Source organism: Phalacrocorax aristotelis, chromosome 1 (genome assembly GCF_949628215.1).
Source record: "Phalacrocorax aristotelis chromosome 1, bGulAri2.1, whole genome shotgun sequence".
Taxonomy (NCBI): Eukaryota; Metazoa; Chordata; class Aves; order Suliformes; family Phalacrocoracidae; genus Phalacrocorax; species Phalacrocorax aristotelis.
Window position 1 is genome coordinate 117,687,727 of NC_134276.1, and position 21,989 is coordinate 117,709,715.

General features: G+C 45.3%; 2 protein-coding genes across 10 annotated transcripts in view; one reads left to right on the plus strand and one right to left on the minus strand.

The window, feature by feature from the left end:
* POU2F1 (POU class 2 homeobox 1) overlaps positions 1 to 13,950 on the plus strand; it is a 121,767-nt gene extending 107,817 nt beyond the window's left edge. For all 8 annotated transcript variants that reach the window (XM_075103049.1, XM_075103058.1, XM_075103076.1 and 5 more), the window contains one exon: positions 1,060 to 13,950. In XM_075103049.1, coding sequence (XP_074959150.1) covers positions 1,060 to 1,370 — 311 coding nt within the window. In that variant the 3' untranslated portion in view covers positions 1,371 to 13,950. The remainder of the gene's footprint in view (positions 1 to 1,059) is intronic.
* Positions 13,951 to 15,528: 1,578 nt separating this feature from the next.
* Positions 15,529 to 21,989, minus strand: part of CD247 (CD247 molecule) — a 57,503-nt gene continuing 51,042 nt past the window's right edge. Inside the window, exons 5-8 of one of the 2 annotated variants that reach the window (XM_075103091.1) lie at positions 21,461 to 21,496; positions 20,464 to 20,520; positions 18,463 to 18,498; positions 15,529 to 17,009 (exon numbers count right to left, since the gene is read on the minus strand). In XM_075103091.1, coding sequence (XP_074959192.1) covers positions 16,944 to 17,009; positions 18,463 to 18,498; positions 20,464 to 20,520; positions 21,461 to 21,496 — 195 coding nt within the window. In that variant the 3' untranslated portion in view covers positions 15,529 to 16,943. Of the gene's footprint in view, positions 17,010 to 18,462; positions 18,502 to 20,463; positions 20,521 to 21,460; positions 21,497 to 21,989 lie in introns of both variants that reach the window. The other variant, XM_075103083.1, reaches the window with a different exon arrangement.

The window sequence follows — 21,989 nt, forward strand, 5'->3', positions numbered from 1 at the left end:
ATGTATCACAGAGATAAGAGCAGGAACAACTTCAGAAAGGAGATTAGAACTGTGTATGATCTTGTAGAGATTTACAGGAGGCATTTAAGATATTGAATGTGATCTGGAATTTATCTTGTTATCCTCCTGCCATCGGCAGGTATCTCCAACAGGTTAGAGATTGGCTTTTTGTAGCTCTTCTGGCTTAAGCTTGAGCAGAGTTGCGCTGTTTTGAGGTCTGTCAGGGGGGCAGTTCTGAGCAAGGCTTGGTCCTGAATTCTTGTCCTCCTGTGTATTTAAAAAGAATCCACAACAAATAATCTACCTCCTGAACTCCCTATGTAGAACTTCAAATCAGTAAATCCTTATTCAGAGGAGTAAAGATTTATTTTGGAAGCGCCATGCAGCCAGAAGTTTCCACTGACTTTAGCAGCAGTTGTTCTCAGTTCATAGTGTGTCATCTCTAAAACGCGGATCATGCAAGTGCCTAAAGAGCTAGCTAACCTAGGTATTCAAATATCCTCTAAACTAGCTTAACAAATTTTGTTTCCAGGGTACAAGAAAGAACCATTTCTGTAACGTGTCAGAGAGAAATTTAGGCGATCATAATCTAAGGCAGACTGAACCCTGTAGACCGGTGAGAGTGAGTTGTAACTGTGGTTGTACGTCAACATTTAAAATGTTATGCTCAAGGTTACATGACCTTCTTCATCTTGTGATAGCTGTCATTTCATGTGAATGCTCATCTCAACCCTTTCCAGTGCAGGTTGCCTGAGCGTACAGTTTCTGCAGCAGGAAATATAGACCAGTACTGCGCTGAAAGAGCTGAAGAAAGTAATGATAGAATTAGTTTACAAGCAGGCAACAGAGGCATTTTAGTATCTGCAAGGTCTTGTCTACTCCTTATAATGCGTGTGCTTCTTTTAAAAACAAGCAACAATGAGGTGACTGTTGTTAGTGGTGTAGAGAGCACACATATCAGAGAAGGGAAAATGCAGAGACCGTTTGCTTTCAGGCACATTTTGCCTTGTTGTGTACTGCTAATGCTATCTCCTCCTTGCTCAATCTTCCCTTTTTTAGCACTTGCATCTGGTGGCTCTCTTCCAATAACATCACTGGATGCAACTGGAAACTTGGTGTTTGCCAATGCTGGAGGTACGCCTAACATCGTAACTGCCCCTCTGTTCCTGAACCCTCAGAACCTTTCTCTGCTCACCAGCAACCCGGTTAGCTTGGTCTCTGCAGCTGCAGCCTCCGCAGGGGCCTCTGGACCAGTCGCCAGCCTTCATGCCACCTCCACCTCAGCCGAGTCCATCCAGAACTCTCTCCTCACGGTGGCCTCTGCGAGCGGGGCCACGTCCACCACCACTACTGCCTCCAAGGCACAGTGAGCCGGGCTGAGCTGTGCTGCCAGCAGCCTGTTTCACTGTGCGGTGGGATTGGCTGCCAGCGGGGTTTATAAACTGAAAATGTGATGGGCATCCTCTCGCCGTGTTGCTGGGGACAAGGGAGAGAAGGAAAAATATAAAAAACAAAAGCAAAACAGGAAGGATTTAAAGCTGGGACAGACATTTGCCTAATTTTATAATAAACACTGTCTTTTCAGGATCGCTTCATGGATCGGAGAACTTTCTAACCAAAAATGTAAAAAAAAAAAACAAAAAACAAAAAAACACACAAAAAAAAAAAACCACAAAAAAAGTAAAAGGACTACTTATCATTTCCAGCAGTCACAATGACAAGTTAAGGTGGGTTATCAACTCAGACATAGGAAGGGGATTTCTCGTTTCTTTTCGGTCTAAATATCTTTCTTTTTTTAATTATCATTTTATAGGTCTGTTGTACAGGCCATTATGTCATACAAGGTGTTTATAATCGTATCAATCGCGTTGGGGGTTCCTTTCTTAACTGGTACAATTTAGGCAGGCCTGTATTACTGGTGTATCTCTATTATTATTATGATTATTATTATTATTATTATTTTTATATATATAGTTTGGACGCGTTTGTCTTTTGCTCCTGGATTATTTTCAGCGAGCTCCCACACCATGGGGGGAGGGCGGGAGGGTGGAGAGGAAGATGGAGCACAAATAGACTTCCTGTCCGAATCTTCTGGGAACGTTCTGAACAGTTTCCTCATCCTTGAATTTGTCTAATGGTTACTTGTAGGGGTCAGAAGAGTTTATGTTCATCATTTGCGCAGGAAGCTCAGTGTAGCAGTAGAGATCATTGTGTGCAAACTTCCAGGCTGGCCTATGCTGTTTAAGCAGAGGTAGGAATTAGTTCCGAACTGCGGTTCTCCTTCTCTCAATTATTTAGACAAAAAGGCCAAATTCTGCTCTGAGTTGTGTGCGCGTGGTTCCTTTTTACTTCAGAGAGAGTGGGATTTGACCTCCTGAGTCTAGATTGTGTGACATACCGATGGCTCTTCTGTCGACTTGCTTTTGCTCTTAAGAGCACACACAAATACTTAAAAAATGTCAAGGTACCCAAGCTAATTGGCAGTATGTAGAGCAGCATTTACAGTCCTCGATTTCCGCTGGGTAGATTGGGACAGGATTTCAAAAGGTCAGATTCTCCCTGTTCATAGCAATATTCCTTTTCCATTAATTCTGATGCTTCCAACATTGCATTTAGAAAAACTTTCTAGTGAAAGAGTGCTTCTGACTGCAAAACATAGAAGCCAAAAATATGAGAGCAGAAGTTGCCGTCGTTTATGCCAACACGATAGAGCTGGCTCTGGGGCTTTGCACATTCCTGGGTGATCTTATGTAGTCTCTGAGCTGTGATGCTGCTAGCTATGTAAAAATGGCAATAAGCGCCTCTGACCAGAGCTCTGGTCAGGGCTTGCCTGCCACTGTAACGATCTTTTCAAGGTTGATTCTGATCCATGTAGCAAAGGATATTTACGTGGATGAGGAAGAGTAACAAACTGTACAGAAGTTAGATCTGTATATTCTTAAATATACAATCTAGTATCTGAACCAAAAAAAAAAAAAGATTTTTAAAAAGACTGGATCACTGCAATGCAGTTCACTTTGAAATTTCCATTCCTGATGGATTTAAAGGTTTCTGCCATGTGTATAAAACCAAATTACTTTTAGCTACCGAAGGTATTAGAAGAGTCCCTTTCCCCCCACCCCCTTTTCTTTTGTCACCGGAGTGTCCTAAAATAACGAGCTGATGCAGCTATGTTCATTTTATTGATGATTCAGGGGGATCCTGGAGCTTCTCGTCCAAGATCCAGAAGGCAGCAACTTTAAACTCTACATATGCTTTGGTTTGCAACCTGAGCATGTGCGATTTGTGTTTGCACTCAAGTGGCAGAACCCCTTATCTCTCCCCCCACCACCGTGTTTTTGCTCTGTTCATCTCTAACTCTCCACCTTCCTGTTTTACTGAATATTTAAACCAATTATCCCTAAAACTTCAAAACTAGTGAACTGCAAGCAGGGAAACTAACAAATGTCCGTCCACCGTTTCTAATGTGTTTTTGATTTTTTTTATGTTTTATTTTTTTAAAACTAAGCTTGAACCAAAGTCAATTTCTAGCAAGCTGCTGTACTAATGGACTAGTTTGTATAAGTGCAGTTCAGATGCAGAGAGGCGATAGATGCTACTGACAATTTCTTTTTCATTTGTCTTTTGTTTTTATTAATTTTATATAAAAGTTGCTGCTTGTTTTTAATCTTTTTTTTTTTTTTTTTTTTTTTGGTTGGTTGGTAATTTGTGTTATCCTTGGGGCAGACTCTTAACTTGATTTTAATTTGTTTTCGTTTGATGTGTAAATAGAATGGCAATGTCAGGGGATTGTTAATCCAACAGGTCCCACCCTCATCCCACCAGTATGGATAAATCTAAGTATTTTTGATGTGTCTCTATGACTTCAGGCTGTGCAGGATACTTTCAGGGCTATGAATAATACTGCAAAAATGGAAATGGCCCGCAGTAAGAGGTATAGTAGGGTGAGCTTCAGGGTGGTAGGGAAGAAGTAGAAGAGGAGATGCTGGTACCCACTATGTTGGTCTGGAGGCCATAGCACGGACAACAGTTTCTACCACAGGAATGCAAGTCCCTGGGACTTCTGTTCCGTGAAGTAAGAGGGTGGGGAATACTGCAGCTGTAACGTTCATTCCCGACTCTGAAAGTTCCGGCTTACTTTCACGTCTGTGCAAAAATACGATTTATCAGGAAGCTTTTTTTGTCAAAGGGGGGGGATACTATCGGTCTTTTCTCCGATGTATCCTCTACTCCCTAAGGGTTCTGTGGTGGGGTGGGGGGCCATGGTCCTTGCATATATCTAGGAAACACAAAGAAAGGTGGGCCTTAAATCAGCGTAAAATCCTCTCTTCACAGTTCAAAGAGACTGTGCCATTAGCCATCTGAATGAGTTTTCATGTCCCATTCTTGCTGATTTGTGGTTGGGAGAGGGTCTTGTTGAGTACATATCTGGAACACTAATGCAGCTTGGATGGTTTATTTATTATAAAAATCTGCTTTTTTTCCTGACTACCTTTGCATTGGTCACATGGCTTTGGTGTGAGCACCTTATACCCCCTTACCCTTCTCCTCTCTACCCCATCACCCTCTCTGGGGCCCAGATTCCAGGGAATTTCTTAGCAAGTCTTTTTCTGAGAGAAACTGGAAACTTGGAGTAGCCACATATCCAGAAAGGGCTTGGTTTTGGTTGCAGAAGCTGACATAATACCCAAACAGCACATATCCCATGGCATCTATCACCAGTATGCTCTGATTCCTTGTCCTAAAACTTGCCGATGACTGTCGCTCCTGGAGCCTTCTTTTCATCCCTAGCAGTAAAACACTCTCATGGATGCTGGCTACCTCCAGTGTTTAGGTGAAAGATGGAAATCAGGTTGGCAACGGGTGCACATCTGCCTAGTTAGAGTGCATACGCTAGAGAGCTTGAAAGGAATATGAGATCATGAGCTAGAATTTGGCAGAAGTTTCTTTTTTAAATCATAATCATGCTGACGACAGAATTTGATGCGCCTGAAAAGAGACGGTAGCAATTGTATACAGACCTAGGAAATCTGATCATGGTCTGAGTTCTTGAGTGTTGAAAATGGAGAATTATTGTCCCAATAGACACTGGGACGTGCATGGTCACAAACTTGCTGACAGACCCAGGACACTTATTTAGCAGACAAATTTGATTTTTTTTCCCCTCCAGTGACACAAAGTTGTATCTCTGATTCCAGTATCAGTGGCTTCGTATGTGGAGCAGAGATTATTTGCTGTTCTGTGTTCACAGTCTGAAATCCTTACTAAGCTTTCTAAGGGAAGAGTTTCTGTGCAAATGTTCATTTCGAGACAGTGTTCTAGCTGTATGCTGGTACATTTCCTCCTGTATTGATTTGTCCGCCAGGACCAGAAGGAATTACGTAGCGAGTTAGAAAAGGATAATAGCATTTCTTTTTCCGAGCTCCATGTCCCTGTATTTAAAGATGTGTGGGTTGCTTTTCATGTTTGCAAGCAGGCCGAAGGACATAGGAAAAGAGAAGGTGAAAAACTCTTGATTATAGCCAAGGACAGTTAGCTCAAAGAGCAAGAGATTTACAGAGACCCAAGTACAGATATGCCCTGAAGGTCTGGAAGAACAATTTAGAAAATGGCTTCAGGATGGGATGGTGTAGGCTGGTGATGATTTTTTTTTTCTGATGGTAGGAAAATGTATTCCAGTTTGGCTTTAGCACGCTTGATCTCCTCAGAATGCACCCACTGTAGTCATCGTAGAATGACTCATGAACAGCTTGTAGAGACTACGCAGATATGGCTGCTTTCGAGAGTCACATCTGTCTATTTAAATCTCCTTAAGAGGATTTATTTTGTTTCTGAGTTAGTGTGCAGTACGCGTTAGTCTAAGTACATTTTATCATGTGGCTCTGAGATGGTGTGTATGTGCAGGCACTCAAGAAATTTTGGGGGAGATACCATGCTGGTTACGTGCACGAGTACCTGATTTTTGAGAGAGTTGTTTTTGCAGCCCATAGGCTAGTGTTACTTCAGTTTTATGTTTTCCTTTGGGTAACTTGTGATGACACATCATTGTTCCGCTACTTCTTAAGATCCTCTGCTTCAGTAAACAGTTGTTGAAACACAAGTTAAATTGGATTGAAAAAGTCACTTTACCGGGAATTGGAAATCTGTGCTTGGCTGAACCAGCAAGGAGAACACACTTGAAAGTTAGTTGGATCTTCATGTAGGAATGTGCTGCTGCTGTTGCTCAGTATTTTGTTTGATTGCTGGTGAGGTTCTCTTGTAAGAGAAAACTAAAGTGCCAGAACATTAAGAGGAAGAATTAAGAATTAATCTTAATCTTAAGAATTAAGATTAAGATATTCTGATGGCTTGAATTATAGACCTTTTAGGACATCAGAAGCTTCAAGTTTGAATTTTTTTCTTTAAATGAACAGGCTGACAAAGAGATTTTCCGTGAAAACTGTATAGCTCCTGATGTATTTGGAGTTACAGCTTGTGATTTGTTGCACCTTTTAGGTTAATGAGAGAGATGCCAACACTGAGCGAAGAAGCTATGCTGATCTTAACGCGCGAGAACAAATTTTCTCTCATAGTATCATAGCTTTTCATTTGAGCAAGAGCAATCCACTGCCTCTCCTTTTACCTCTTCTCTTATTTTAATTCTACATACTTTAGAGTGAGCATTAAATGTAGACAAAAATTTAATGCTTTGGATCTTTTGGTATCTTGCCAAAATCTTTTAGGATCCTTAATTCCTTTTTAAAAATAAAAGAGCAGCATGGAACTAAGCAGTTTTACTCAGGGGGCAGTAAGAGAATGGCTGTTAGCAAAATACATTAGAGAAAATTCTCAGCGCGTATCCACGCCAACGATTGTGCAAGTAATAGAAAATTTCCTTTTTTTCCTTCTCTTGGAACTATAACCTAATGTTTTGATTCGTTCTAATGTTTAAATGTCACCTCAGTAAGCACACCTTGTGGCGTGCTTTGGCTCATCACACTTTTCTGCAGTTGAGTTACTGAAGGAGGCAGCAGTGTTAATTCCCCTAGCTCTGCACACATTCCTGCAGAGCAACATGCTTTAAAACAGAAATTCCCTCTTTCTTGGTTATAGAGCAGAACACATGTTACAGCTGGAACCATTCCACAGATACTAAACCAAAACATCTTCTGATTTACCTTAAATATCAGTTGATATTTTCTTAGATAAAAATTTACTTTACAAAATTGCCGTAGAGAGACAAGTGGCTTCTCATGGTCATTAGAGTGTTTGGGGACAGACAAAATAGCGCGTCTGGTCCAAACTTTCATACTTGTTTTAACAAGAAGTTTAAAATGTAGATCAATTTATTGCTGTGCTAACTTTATTAGGAGTCCCTATTCCTGTTCTACCTGAAACGGCTAAATGACATTTATCCACAGGGCCTGGGTGTACCTGTTGGATGTCCACCCAACTGTGGCCTAGGGTGGAGTGTTACCAAAGGAGCAAGCTAACCTGTTGCCCCCCGCTGTGTTTGTCGTCAGTCCTCACATAGCCAACTCAAATTCCTCTATATTTTTGCAACCAATACCTCTTTTTACTTCTTCCTCCTTTCCCAAAATACTGTAGCGATACAGAATTCAAGATACATACCTTGCAGAGGTTCTGCTCTTTCCAGTTGTTAAATCTGCCCATGAGTCTTTCTCTTCTTTCCGGCAGGGAGACCCCTAAAATACTTCAAAGATTTTTGGCGGAGGAGGCTTTGTCCTAAGGTTATTGACTCACGGTTTGCAGTTTCTCAAAATGTTCGTATCTTTTGCTCCATGATCTGAAACAGTACCTGGTTCCCTGTATGTCAGCACCATTACTTTCAGTGCTTTTGGGATGATGGAAAGAGGCAATTCTTGTACTTGCATATCTTCCCAGAGAAACACACAGAGTAATGCATGAAAAAGAACTTGATCTGTTTTTGCCTTATCTGTCTTCACTGGATCTGTCTGCCGCTTCTCCCAGGACACTCTTAGTGGGTACGTGCTCTGAGCTTTTACCCCCGTGGGGTGCTGTTAGAAGGGCGTCAGGAAGCTTGCACTGGACCTACAAATAATTTAACTGTGGGAGAAGGGAAAAGACACCTCTTAGTTGAGTAGACAAGTAAGTTCAGGATGTAGAACATACCAGGTACTTCTTTTCTGACCAAATTCCTAAAACCAAAGCAACTACTGGACTTCGTCTTGGGGCTGCTTTTAGCTCTGTCTCCGATACCCTGCTAAGAACTGTCTGTAACTGGAAAAATCTGGGTCCCCTTCCTCCATCCTCCCCTCCCTCCTCCCCTCTCCCTCCTCGTTCCTTCCCCTGCCTTCCCCCAGCGAAAGGTAGCACCATACAGCTCTGAGAACAATACTTGTGGGTAGCAGCTGGCTTCTGGCACCTTCATAAAATACCTCAGCATAGCTTAGCATTGTCGCAGAACTGGTTTTAAACTGAAAAAATCAGAAGAGAAAAGCAAACTTTATAAATAGTGGAGATAATTCTAGCTGTAGAGTTTAGTTGAACTGATGTTTATTATGATTGATAAACATGATTATGCTGTATGTATTTGAGATCCTGTTTATAGGTTACAACTTTATAGGGTTGGGAGGGGGTGGGTGGATGTTGGGGGCAGAGAAGGGGGTTGACTGTGTTAGAAGGAAAATGTTTGCTCATGAATTTTTTTCCTTGTATCTGTCTTGCCAAAGGAAACATTTTGTCGCTCCTGGGTTTGGGATTGTTGTTTGGTTGGTTTATCTGTGGTCTAATCTGCGGCACAGCACGTGGTGGCATGCAGGTTACTGATTGGGTTGCTGTTCAGGGTCCTTGCGAGTGTGCGCACGCTCCCCTCCCTCTTGGCCTTTCCTTGCCCTTCGCTGGGATCTAAAGATGAGGCAACGCCTGTCCGCGAGGCTCAGGGGAAAGAAGATGGCTGTACTGGGTTAGAATCAACCTAGGTGGTGTAAATCCGTTTCAGTTAGTTGAGTTGCGCCAGAGCTGAACTGGGTCTGTTGTGGTTAACTTCAGGGAGGGAGAAGAATGGTTGTCGCATCTTAATCTATCTGGGAGAGCAAAAGTGAAACAGGTTCCTTTTATCCCCCTTGTCTTGTTACTGAATGTAGGGCTTGTAGTGCTTGATCGTAGGTGGAAAACTTTTTAAACACTTCCTTTTCTAATAGCAATGCTAATCCTGTCTAGACCAAAAACTATGAAAGAAAAAACCAAACTGAGAAGTGAAAGCTAACCTGTTCCTCCCACCACCTGGCTGTATGCCGGAAAGGGTTGAAATACTGTGAGACAGTCGTGGTGGAGGAGCTTCGAGGGGTTGTTGGCGAGGGAGTGGGTCGTCCTCCTGGCATATGTCTTGGTGTTGCGGTGGGAGTAGCAGACGAGCGAGTGGTTATTGCCTTGGGAGGGTGTTGCAGCCCCCTCTGTCTGGACCCCAAAGCTCCCTTCTCGTTTCCCTTCAAGGCCGATGGAGTTGGGGGAGAGGGGACGGGTGTGCGTGGGGTGTGTGCGAGTGCGTGTGTGCGCAAGCGTGTGCGCCTGGCTATGTGCAGTGGTCGGGAGAGGTGGGTTTCTAAAGGAGCTCGACTCCACTGGGGTGGGAGAATTCCCAGTGGCCTCGTAGAGAACCAAAGGCACTGATAAGTTGTCAGCTCTGCTGTTCTCAGAGCGGGTAAGAGGAGAAGCTGCGTGGGGTGTTTGTTGAGCTTTGGGTCAGTGTCCCTTTCTGTAAGGACCTCATCTCTTGTGGGTGCTCCCACCTTTTCTGCACAGAGTTGCTTTGGCTCTGTGAAGACAAACGGTGCGTGGGGCTTGCCCAGTGCTGCAGGTCTTAGGCCGATGTTGGGATACAGTCAGGGAAAACTGTTTCTTTCCTTCAAATGTGGAAGCAGTGTAGTCCAAGGTCAGAGTCTGTTCAACAGCTTTTGCGTATGGTCTTTCTCTTAAGGGAGGGACCTTGAAGACTCCTTTCTTTGCTCCCCAAAGTAGCCTTGTACATGTTCATGTATCGTGCTATTGGGCTGAGCTGTTTTATCGGTGAACTTGGTGAGCTCTTGTGAAGAAAGGGAGGGAGGGCGGGGGAGAGGTGGGTTGTCCAGCTACTCTTCCTCCGGACGCCAATCGGGTTGCAGAACTTCACTGAAAGCTTTACTAATAGAATTGTTGTTCTGACATTATGTAAAAGTGGTATTAATATTGTGTGACTTTTCAAAGAGCTAGTTAGATTTATAGATAGGTAATAGGGATATTGAAGAAATGACTTCTCAAAGAAAAGAGCACTTGGAACAAAAGAAGTGGAAAACAAGGTGTGCTTTAAGGAAAACAAATCTGAGGAAGGAAATGAAACAGCTTGTGGGAGGCGAGGGAAGATGATACCCTTTGGTGTTCCTTAGTGCTGCTGAGGCTCAGCCCCAGAACTGGAACATACCCCCTCTGCCTTATTTCATCTCTCTACCAAACAGGACATTGTCAAGTAGCTCAGACCAAAATGCTGATCTGTCTTAAAACTGTGTCAATCTGCTGGTGAATGTTCCCCGGCAGAGCTTTACGTGAAACCGTAAGATACTTAATTTACCAGGTTAGCTTCCCCTTTCCTCCCAAAATTCTCTTATCTGCTGTAGGCCCCGCTTCAGGATTCATCCTGCCTTTGCCGAATTTTGTAGCAGCAGCTACTTAGGCCCTATTCCCTGAATGTGCTAACGTTGTGTGCGGACGAAGCTGGCGTGTTGCGGCGCTATAGAAATCTGAAACAGAAGGAATCTTAAGACACTGGAAGTGGCATGCCAAGGGGTGAGTTGTAGAGATCGCACAACCCCCTTGAGAAACAATTTAGGAACGAGAGCACCCGTGACAGTGTCCTGAGAACAAGGCAGTTGAGACAAAACCTTTAGTTCTTCCCCCGTTCACTCTCCCCGTGTTGGCCTCTGTGACCCTGGTGCTCCCTGCACCCGAGCGAGTCCGAGGGGAAAACGCGACGCAAAAGACTTGGCGATCAGCACTGCTCCCCGCGGCTTCCTGGGGAGCTGGACTGGGCCTCCCCGTGCAACAGGGAAGAAGGGCCGGGATGGCTCCAGAGCCGCCCAAGGGTGCTTTGAAGAGGTCTGGAGCAGCGCTGGTCCCTGTGGGGCGCCTCGCTTGCCAGAGGTCTGTGGGAAGGACCCGGGCAGTAGCTTCTTCGTCTCCGCCAGTGCCGTTGTTCCATTTCCTTCCTCTGTGGTAGTATCTAAGGCTAGGTGTGAGTAGGTGTGGGGTGTTTATCCGCCACAGGTACAGGAGCTGTCGTATACCTCATTTCTAACTCGTAACTGAGTAACTTGCTTTAACTTTCTCCAAACCCTACAGAGTTGCCAAGTCTGCCCTCCTTCCTTTGATTAACACTGAACTCTGGCCTATAGCACCCCGTGACCTGCAACCTGGGGAGTGACCCCCCAACGCCTCTGAATGTCGCTGCTTAAAAGCTACTGCAAAGTGAGGGCAAATTGCAATCTTATCTTATTTCCTTTGGTTACAAGGGGTCCTCTTGATTAGTCTGTGAATATCCACCCCCCTCCCCTCCACTCTCTGTGGAAAAGGGCCGCCTGCGCTGCCTTTCCCCACCCCGGGGCAGCTGCCCCGGGGCTGTGCTGAACTCCAGGGCCCGGAGGCGCTCTCAGCCCAGCGCTGCGTACACGCTACTCACTTTTTAACATGACCAAAAAAAAAAAAAAAAGAGAAAAAGAGAAAAAGAAAAAAAAGAAAGAAATCTCAAAATATTTAATTTTCTTCTTTATTATTTGACAATCCTGTATCCCTTCCCCGCTCCCCAGCCTGGCCAGAAGCTGCATCCTTAACCCGGTCCATCTTTATTTGAATGTAGTTCCCCTACCCCCATGGGAAAGAGAAGCTTTGTCAGGTCACGGTGGCTGCTATAAGTCGGGAGGGGGCGGTTTCTTTGTTTTGTTTTGTTCTTTTAAAATTTCCAGCCAAAACCAAAGATTTCCTAATGATTGTATAAACTCAAAACAAACAAACAAACCAAAGACAAAGGGCGTCTTCATCACCAAGCCCATCTGTGAGGCTGGCCGGGCCGGGGCGAGGGTCTCCGCCAGCTGCCAGCCTGGGGGGGCCAGCCCGGGCTCTGGCCCCAGCCCCAGGGGCTGCCCCAGGCGAGGGGGCGCTGCCTCGGGCCCGGCCTCCAAACCTCGGCCGCCCCTGAGAACAGACTTGCTGCCCCGGGGCGAAACCCGGGGCGCAGGCGCTGGGAGGGGGCGGCCAGGGGGCTTCGCAGGTGGGTTGAGGAGCTGAAGACTTGGGTGCAGGATTGGCTGCTCTGCTGGGTGCTTTAACCCTCTGGGGGCTGGGTGATGTTGATTAATACACGCTGAGGTGCACTTCTGAGCTTCCCCCCTCCCCCCGTCACTGCTTGGAAGAGGCTGTCCTGTTGTGAGGAATCCCTGAAAGAAGAAGAAGCAGCTTTTCATTTCTCCTCTAGTTCCTTTTTTTCTAGATTTCTTTTACTTTTGCAGCACCACTGTGCAACTATGCATTGTATTTCTCAACCTTTTATGCTAGGTAGATGCCTGTGACTTTTTAACTTTTGGGGGGGGGATTGCAAATGGAGGAACTTTTTACATGGATCTTTTTAATCTCAGTTGATTGGGGGGTGTTTGGTTCTAGGGTCATACAAGCTCTATCCCAAAGCAAAATCCAAATGTTAATATTATTAGCCTGATGCAGATACCAAAGATAATTTCTTTCCTGCAGAACCTTAGACTTGTGTATTAAGTACGATTACCCAGCACTTGCATTAGTCTAACCTCAGTAATTCCAAAGCTTAGATGTATATTTTGGTATATTTCTGGGATATTAAAAAATTGTCGTTTAAATTCTTGTTTGTTTCAGTGTAATGCTCTTAAAGTCATAGCATGGAGATAACTGAACTTGTCCTATTCTTAGTAGTTTGAAATAATAGTATTTTTGTATGTTTTGGGTGTGTCTATGTATGTATTAACATAACAGTTTTCACTGCCTAGGTGTTCATAAATAAATAAAAAAACCCGGCAACTAAGGGTTTTTAAACTGTACATAATATTCCATGAGGAATTTCCACCAGACCGCCAATTTGGATCGCATTTTCACTGACGGCCGCTCCCAACTGGGATTCTTTCTTTCTTTTTAAAGAGACAGCATGTTCTTTTTTTTTGCCCCGTTGGCCTGAGGTCCTTTCTCAGCGTAAAGGGGTTTTCACTGCTTTTAAGGGATGGGCCAAAGAGGAAGTAGCTTAAATTTTTTTTAAAAAAAAAAAAAGACTTAACCCGGTAGTTTGAAAGCCAACCCTGTGTACAAAGAACCGGGAGTTGAAAAACAAGCCCTTTCTTCTGAATCCGGCAATAGTCTTCAAAGAGACGATGATTTGTGAATGGCTGTAGCGCCTGGGCAGTCCCTTTTTGCTTCATTTCTGAGTAAGAGAAGTTTTCAGTCTTAATGGTTTCGCTACTCTGTGCAGGTGCCTGCTTACACTGGCTGGGAGGATTTTTTTCTCTTGCCCTCCCTCATATACCGCATTTAGACGCGTCAGGTCAGCGGAACACTTGAAATCGAGGGCCATGTGGGAGTGCCCCTACCCAAATGCAACCCAAGCTTTTCTTGAGACTGAAATGTGAGAGTCCCACACATTTCAAAACCTTGCTGATCACACTAGGGGTGAGGAGGAAGGCGAAATGCTGTCTCTTTAAAGATGTCCTTTATTATTATTATTATTATTATTATTAATTATTATTATTATTATTTTCCCAGTGGTTGCCTACAGATAGCTGTAGGCATTGAGAGATTGTGTAGATTACAGTAAATCAGAATGAAAAGGTAGATTTTGTGTAGATGCATTTGTCTGCTGTAATTTTTTATATATATTAAACTTACTGTAATTGTACAGTTCATTTCTGTTGTAAACATCATTAAACCATTTTCCAAGTGTTTTAACATGTATGTGCTTGTTTGTAGTTTTTAAAATGTGTCGGGGAAGGCTCATTCCCCTTCCCCCGGTGCATCAACCTGGGCCAGGAGATTGTTCTTCCGTGCTCTTTGTCTGATCAAAATGGAGGCGAGCCCAGGGTTTTTTGCGCTCCGCTCGAAGCTTTTGTTCTACTTCTGTATTATCAACTCCTCGCCTAAAAGAAAAACCAGCTTCAGTTGCCTCCTGAAGGCAAAGAGAAGACTCGGCTCACACCTGTGGTGTGTCCCCAAAACAAGCATGGGATGCTTGTTGAAATCAAGATCCATTTATATATAAAGAGCATAAAGGTGATATTTTTTCCTAAGAATTTCTTCCCCATTGTTTAGTGGTTGGTATTTTGTGGCTGCCAACACTTTTGACTTCTTCATCTTGCAAATATGGTTATTGTGATTTTAAAAAAAAGCCAAAGATATTTTCAGTACTCTTTGTTCTTGCATGAAGAACAGGAGTGCTTTGCCGTAGCAACCTTACTGTAGTTTTCAGCTCAGCTGTTTGAGGTATCAGCCGATTCTCTCGGATTTTTCCTGTTGTTGTGGAAGAACAGTAAGGGATCTAGGAAATTCTTTGCAAGAAACATTCATTGCCATGCGTGGGGTGGCTCAGGTTACTTCTTTTTTGCACTAATTTAGTGTCTCTGAAATATTCTTCCAAAGCTACGAGCGCCTACTGCGGTACAGTTGTGCTGCTTAAGAAGTTAGGCACAGCCTTCTAATTTGTGTAGCAGCAATTGGAGCATGTTTTTCTGCTGCTCACCCAGTCCCTTACGAAATGAACACACAACCTCATCGGGGCAGTGCCTGCAGAGGCAGCTCTTGGTCCCACAGTCTTGCCTTAGCTCTGCTCCCTCTGTCGGGACTGGTGGAATGAACTGGTCGATCCAAGTTGAAATGCCCTTTATTTTGCTGGGTGGATTTCGTCCTTCCTGCGTTGCCTACAGGCTGCATTGCATGGTCTTGTAAGTCACTTGGCTTAAGAGCTTGTACTATTCCCACAGCTGTCATGACAGGTGGCTCGACCCCTTGACCAGGTCGGCGGCGGTTTGGTGCAGGCTCTGGAAGAGGTGAAGGCCTGAGCTGTAGCCAGGCTGTGACCTCTAGTTTCAATCTGTTCTCTTAAAAAACCACAAAGGAGCCAAGTGGCACTGTGAGCATCGGTGCATATGAGCTCGGAACAGCGATGCTGCGACTGACGCATCAATGGCAGGTGGCTTTTCCAGGGCTCATTTATAAAGGAGCAAAGGAAGCTGTGGGTACAAGGACACCTTGCGCACCTTTTCCATCACCTGTAATTTGACTGCGAGCCAACCACTTTATCCCATAAATATGACAGCCTTGGAGAGCCGTCGCTGAGCTGTCCCTGCTAGGCAGCGTGGCGGTGACCTCCCCATGAGCTGGGACGCCGCTCAAGGTTGCTCCTTGGGGCAGAGACACCTTTTACCAACAGCAGATCTTTGGTAAGTGACCAACATCGCACATAACCTCGTTGTATGGTAACTTTGCACGCTGAATTGATGCAAATGAAACTTCGCATAAACTTTGCCTGTACAGTCCCCTAGACATAAACTGTTGTCCAAGTCCAAGACTAAGATTGGACCTAGCTGCACCTAAGCTCCATAAGGAGTTTGGAAAGCATGGGGGTCTCCTTGGAACTTTGTGACTCAATGGGGGGTCCTCCTTACCCTTTTGCAGCCCCAGTCTGAATTATTCTAACTGTGAATCATTCTAACTCGAGTGTAACTCAATTTTCCCTTGTATATTTCTTCCATGCAGTAATCAATAGAGTGAACCTTGCCATCGAACTTTGTTAAGTCGCACTTTCAGAACATCATCTTAAACCCGCTTTGGCTAACACCTTTGCCAGTGATTTCTTAAGTGACCTAAATCACCCCTTCGCGACAGCTGGTCACCGCGCACACGCACACACAGGTCTTTGGCGCTAACTTTATTAATTCATCAAAAACGCGTTACATTACTGAATTAGTATGTCTTTGGAATAATAACCTGCATCGTCTTTTAAAGGTAACCTGGTGATAGACTGGTTTGGAAACTGCATTTGCATTGTTTTTTGTTTAGTTTCTGTTGCCCAGAAGTCTTGTTTCTGACATTAGAATTACCATGCCAACCCTTAAAAGGGGAGCCTCTTTTGCAGGGATGGTTGTAGATGTTGCTGATGTGAGGGGGCAGGTTTCAGCCCAACGGGTTTCTCCAGGGGGAGTTTTCCTGACTTTTCCGGTACTCCCCTCTTTATCAGAGTCCAGCCTCCAGGCTCTCTTCCGCCTTCTGAGAAGCCTCTTATGCAGGTTACCTGGCTCTCCTTTCGCCCCGGGTGCTGGATGAGTGGCAATGCCACTGCTCGATTTTTTGTTGGAGCTTAGTGCTCGTTTTCTTTGTACTGAAAAGCTGGCGTTTGGCCTCTGTCCTTCACTACAGTAGCGTCACATCGATATACAATTAAAGAAAAAAAGTCATCCCCCGGTGAAGCAGTTTTTGAAAGGTAAATTTAAAGCAAAAAGTTTAGCTGGCCTGTGTCAAATAGTCTAAAGATAAATACTACAAGAGATAACTACAGCCCTATCTTTACAAGTTCTTTAAATGCAGCGCAACCATAGTTACAGGCCTTGATACCCCTGGAAGGAAAGGAAGAGCTACGGGAAGAGCTGTGTTAGCAGGTGTGGTCTGGTCCCACAACATAAATCTTACTGAAATTGGCCTAATAACCACTATTACCGGAAACAACTTTACAGATATGTACATTTTAATAGCTGAAGCTTGCAGTTACATGATTCAAGAGGAAAGGGGACTGACCAAGTCCAGACATTCCCTCTGCGCACCAACCAAAGTAGGTTGTTGCACTGAGAAAATACCCAGTGCTTGTTTTGGATGAAAAAGGCCTTCCCTCCCCTCCTTCCCAAAGCAGGTGGGCATCTCTCACCCTTGCCCATCCCCTCCACGACTCCAGCTTAGCGGGGGGGCAAAGGCTGCATTTGGAGAGCATCGTAAGTGTCCTTGGTCGCCGTGCTGAGTCCCTGAAAAAGAGAAAATCGGGTGAGGCACCAGCGCAAGTGCGTGGTTCTCCCATGCTGTCTGCTCGGGAATAGGATGGCAGGCACTCAGGAGCATCATTCAGAGTCTTTTTTTTTTTTTCCTACAGAGGTTTTTTTACTCATGAGTGTTTCCTTGGTCCTTGTATGGCATCAGTAGTTGTCACTTACCTGAAGGCAAGATGCACGCTGAATAACTGTTATGAATGTGCAGCTACAGCAACTCAGCCTAACTGGTTATGCAGATATTTAGAGTACACTTTGCTTGCATGTTATTGACTATTAAGAGCTAACTGATGCTAGAGTGAACTTTGTCTGCTAACTAAAAGAACAGACATCAAATCGTGAACTTTTTTCTCTGGATTTCTCCTCTGTAATTTGGAAGGGAAGCCAGATGCAACCCCAAGTCAGTTGGCAGCCGGGCTTCCGATGGCTGTGAACCCCGGCAAGCATCCCCTCACACCCTTCCGGCTACACAGCAGTCGTTCCGCTGCCGGCCTGCGCTGCTGGGGCTAAGTCAGCTGTAATGCCTGAGCTGCAGATCCCTGCTGCAGCCCTGGAACCGACTGCTCCCAGAGCGGGGCAGTAGAAGATGCAGCGGAGCCGCAGGTCAGTCCAGGGGGCTGCCAGAGCAGAGGTATCTGGGACTTAGTAAGACACATGGCGCCTGCTTGTAAAGCTTCTAGCTACCCTTCACTCTGCCATGAATATTCAGTGGCACACCCAGTACACTGAGAAGACAGTGCTTCTTATCAGCTACCCATGCCCAGCAGTAGAGCAGGTTTTGAAGAAAGGTACCGTGAGCTACAACTAAGCCTCCTTACAGGAAAACTCGCTGGCATGTCCTGCCTCAGAAGAACTTTTTAGATACGTATTTTATTTTTGTCATTCTGAGATGTCCGTGACAATGTACAGGCTTCTACAGAAAGTAAAATGCATTTTGGAACAATTATGTGTGGCTGTCCAAGTCAGGCCTTATTGAGGGACTCCTTGCAACACTGAAACCCCCCGTGCACCAAGGGACTGGAGGTGCTGACCAGTTTGCGGTGAGGTGGGCTGAACCACCGATGCTTTGAGTTACAACAGCTGTTCGGCAGCCTGAAGGTTTCCATTTAAGCAATAAACAATTCAGTGACAGAACCGTATGTGTCATCTGTGTCAGTCAAAAGGCGGTTCCCCAAGATGTAGGACTGTGGAAATGATTCCTACGAGAGCAGCTAAACAAGTGTTCCTGCCAGTTGTATTTAGAACATGCAGCCGGCTTAACAAAGTACCAGCAGTGTGGCCCTTGCCCTCAATGTGAGTAACTATCCTCAGAAAGGTGCTCTGAAAGCTCTGCTTCATCGTGCATCGCTAGCAGTGGGATGGTATGTAACTGGAGGCTACAGTTAAGCCATGACGACAGATGAGGGGAGCAGGTGCTGGATGCTTTGCCTACCTGGTAGACAGCTTCGTTCCCTTTGCCTCGCCGCCTCTGCTGTTTCGAGAAAGAAAAAGAAGCGTAGATTAATGGGTGCTTTTCCCGTTATGCAAAAGGAAATAAACCCCTGGCTTCCCCCATCCTGTACTGAGGGTCAGCAGCTGCCCTTGGCCTGGACACCCTCTGCACAGGAGGAAAAGCACCTGCTATGTCTGGACCAGCCCAGACACACTACAAGGGCTGGAGAGGGAGAAAATAGCGAGGATTTGGAAATAAAAAGGGAATTATTTCAGTTTGCTGACATATTTTCCCGTCGTACTTTTATTATGCTGCTATTTCTTTGATTTACTGCATGTATAGAGAATTGGCAATGTTCCTGTAGACACCAATTGTTTTATGCACCAAAGGCACACCTGGAAGAAACGGGCCTGTATTTTTTTTAAGTTGCTGCGTGTCAGCTGGTGCCCGGGGCACCCTGCCCTCTATTGGTCAAACAGGATAAGTAAGTAAATTCTCCAGCACGCGTTCGGTAAGCTGTCTAGGTGTTCAAAGGAACTGCAGCTAAGGCTGTCTCAGGACAAAGTCACTGAGGATTCAGGAAAGTAGTTACTGGGACTGCCACGGTACAAGTAGAGCATAAAAACGAGGTCAGTCAAACCAGCCAGGTACAAAGAAAAACCTCTGCTTGAACCCCATGCTGCTGCATTCCCAGGGGCACGGGGAGCTGCCAGACAAAGCAGCCAAGTTGTGCACAAGAGCGCGATGTCCAGGTGTGAACCCGGGCCAGCAGAGCTTACAGGCCCCTGGATGGAGGCTGCCGCGCCAAGCCCGCGGCTGGTTGTGACTGCCCCGCGGCAGCGGAGCACCGACTGTATCGCAAACATTTCACGAACATGTGGCAAAGGGTAGTGCCTGCCGCAATTAAAATTGCAGCAATCTGTTAAAAAAGCACATATCTAGAGTAAGGCAAGGGTTTTGCGGTGGGGTGGGGTGTGTCCCACGTAATAGAAACAGCCATAAAAATATGGCAAGAGTTCGTATACTCACAGTTTGTAAACTGAGCTTGAATATGGCAGATGAGCATTAGAATAAGAAAAAAGGGGAGGGGATTAAATGTTGGTATTGCTTCAGCATTTCTCAGCACTAAAACTTTGTTTTGAGATGCCCTTTTTTCCACTTTTCAGAGGGAAATAAAAAGTTTAAGACACTTTGACATAAAATAAAACCTGTGTAGGTCGCAGCAATTTTTCGTTTTGCTACTAACGATGTCCCCAGATGGGTTTTTTTTTTTTCAACAGAAGCTTCCCTCCCCCAGCAGTTCATGCACAGAGCTAAAATTATCCATTTGCTGCTAGCCTTAGACATAACTGATTTGTTCCATCTTAAAAATTTGAGAGTGGAGGTGGGGGAAGGAGAACGTTTTCCCCATTAACTGCCTGAAGACAGGCACAAGGAGGGGCTTGCAAATGCTTACTTGTGCCTGTAAAGCAGACCAGCCTCGACAGCCCATAGAGGGAAACCTCCAGCTCTGAATTGCTTTGGAAGAACATACTCAACTAATGTGAGGGGCTGCGCCACAGGCATAGCAGTGTGTGAAACTGGACATTTCCTTCAACTGTTCCTCACCCAACTCACACCCCCTGCCTCCTCAGCTGGGGCAGCCATCAGAAGTTTTCTGTCCAAAAGTTGGAATATTTCCCCTTGACATGATTCAGTCCACACAGGGACACTGCTGGTGAACGGGCTACATTTCTAATACTGATGGGACAAAGCTTACTGCCTGATCTCCACCTTGTTTCATGGCTTCTGTTGCTACACGTCTGTCTTACTGCTGCACCAAATACACCAGTTTCTACAGGAAATAGGTACCAGCTCTCAGCTGTGCCTGTAGGTGCTGTGCAACACAGGGACTTCCTTCTGCAAGGCAGCTACAGGCAGCCGGGGCTACGGCTCTGTAAGGGAGTGCCAACAAAGAATTTTTCATCTCAGGCTTTCACCAGGAAGGAAAGCAGGACTCACCTCTCCCTTCATTCCGATTTCACTGTATGCATCGCCCATCTTGTCCTTCTGCAGTGACTGCAGGCAGAGAGGGGGAAAGAGTCAGTGTGTTACTAGAAAAGCCAAGCCAGCCCCTGGGTGACTGCACTCTAAGCCTCTGCTTCTGGGGCTACCTCACCTTCACAGCTTCAATATAGTCCAGAGAATAAGGGATAGTGGTGGGACCCGACCGATGTGCATTTAAGTAGATGACCAAATCTGCTTAGCATAGCAATACCACCTCATCTCCAAACATTTCAATTAATTTAACTCTACCCTCAGCCAAGTCATTTATCTGGACTGGCACCAGGTACTACAATCAAAGCTCTCCAAAGAAAAGCTTTCAGCAGCATTTGTTCAGGAGACAAACCCGAAAACGCAGCTCAGGGCCAGAGAAGAGGGAAGTCTAACACTGCAGGGTGAAGGTTAAGAAAAAGGAGCTCATCCTTCTACCCAGGGAAGCAGTTCCCAAACGCTTATGACCAGTTGTGATCAGAGCATCTGATTCAATAACGATGAAGCCCAGTCTTGGAAACAAAGCTCATTTCTCAGCAAGCACTGAACACCCAGAAAAAGCTGAGTTAAGACATGAGCTTCATCATTCATGTATCCATCCTTTGGCGCACAGACCACCACGTTTAGCCAGAGTCAAATCAACTAAATCAAGAGGCTCCTAAGCAGCCACTCTTAGATGCCCTGGCATTTGGCCGTTGTCAGAGGGCAGTCAGGGAGGTTGGAGAACAGAGACATAAAATGCTGCAGCATCAGTTACACGGGATGAAGGTTGGTAGGCACTAATGGCTAACATAAAGGGATCAGCAGGTATTTTGATCCAAATTCTTTTCCCAATCTGGCAATGTTTTTCTATCACGGAGAAGGGAACAGAAATTTTCTAACAAAAAGGGGATGGGGGGGAAGTCTTCCATGGAATAGAAATGGAATCCCTCCCTCTCCTCTTCCTCTAGCTCTCTATACTCACAGAGTAGACGGTGTCCTGAGGGTTCTTTCTTCTCTGCTGTAAAACAAAAGAAGTTGTCCATGAGTTGCATTACCAGCATCCCCCACCACCTCGCATGTGCCTGTGCATTTGCTCTAAGGCACAGCTAGAGCTCCACAGACGCAACGTAACCATCACAGCCCATCTTGCCTCCATCCCATAAGGCTTTGTTAAGAAAACTTGTTCTCTGGCAAGCTAATTTCATTTTAATAATTGATGGAATTTAGCTCTTCTCTGCTCAATACCTACAGCTGTCACCTGCAGGCAAGCCCTACATGCTGATGCAGAAGGTTTCCCCTCCCTTTTCCTTTGAAACTGTTGGGCTCTGCAGCAGAAACAGTTGTTTTGGCTGCTGCTTTACTTTGTTGGCACTTGTTTGGCGGCATCACGTGCAGCGAGCTCTCGTGAAACACCCACTCCTGCCTCGCCTGCTCCACATCCGCTCCGAGGCTGGGTGTCACTTCCTATTCTGGGTGGCTGCACGCTCTCAGCAAAGTGACAGGGGGGTACG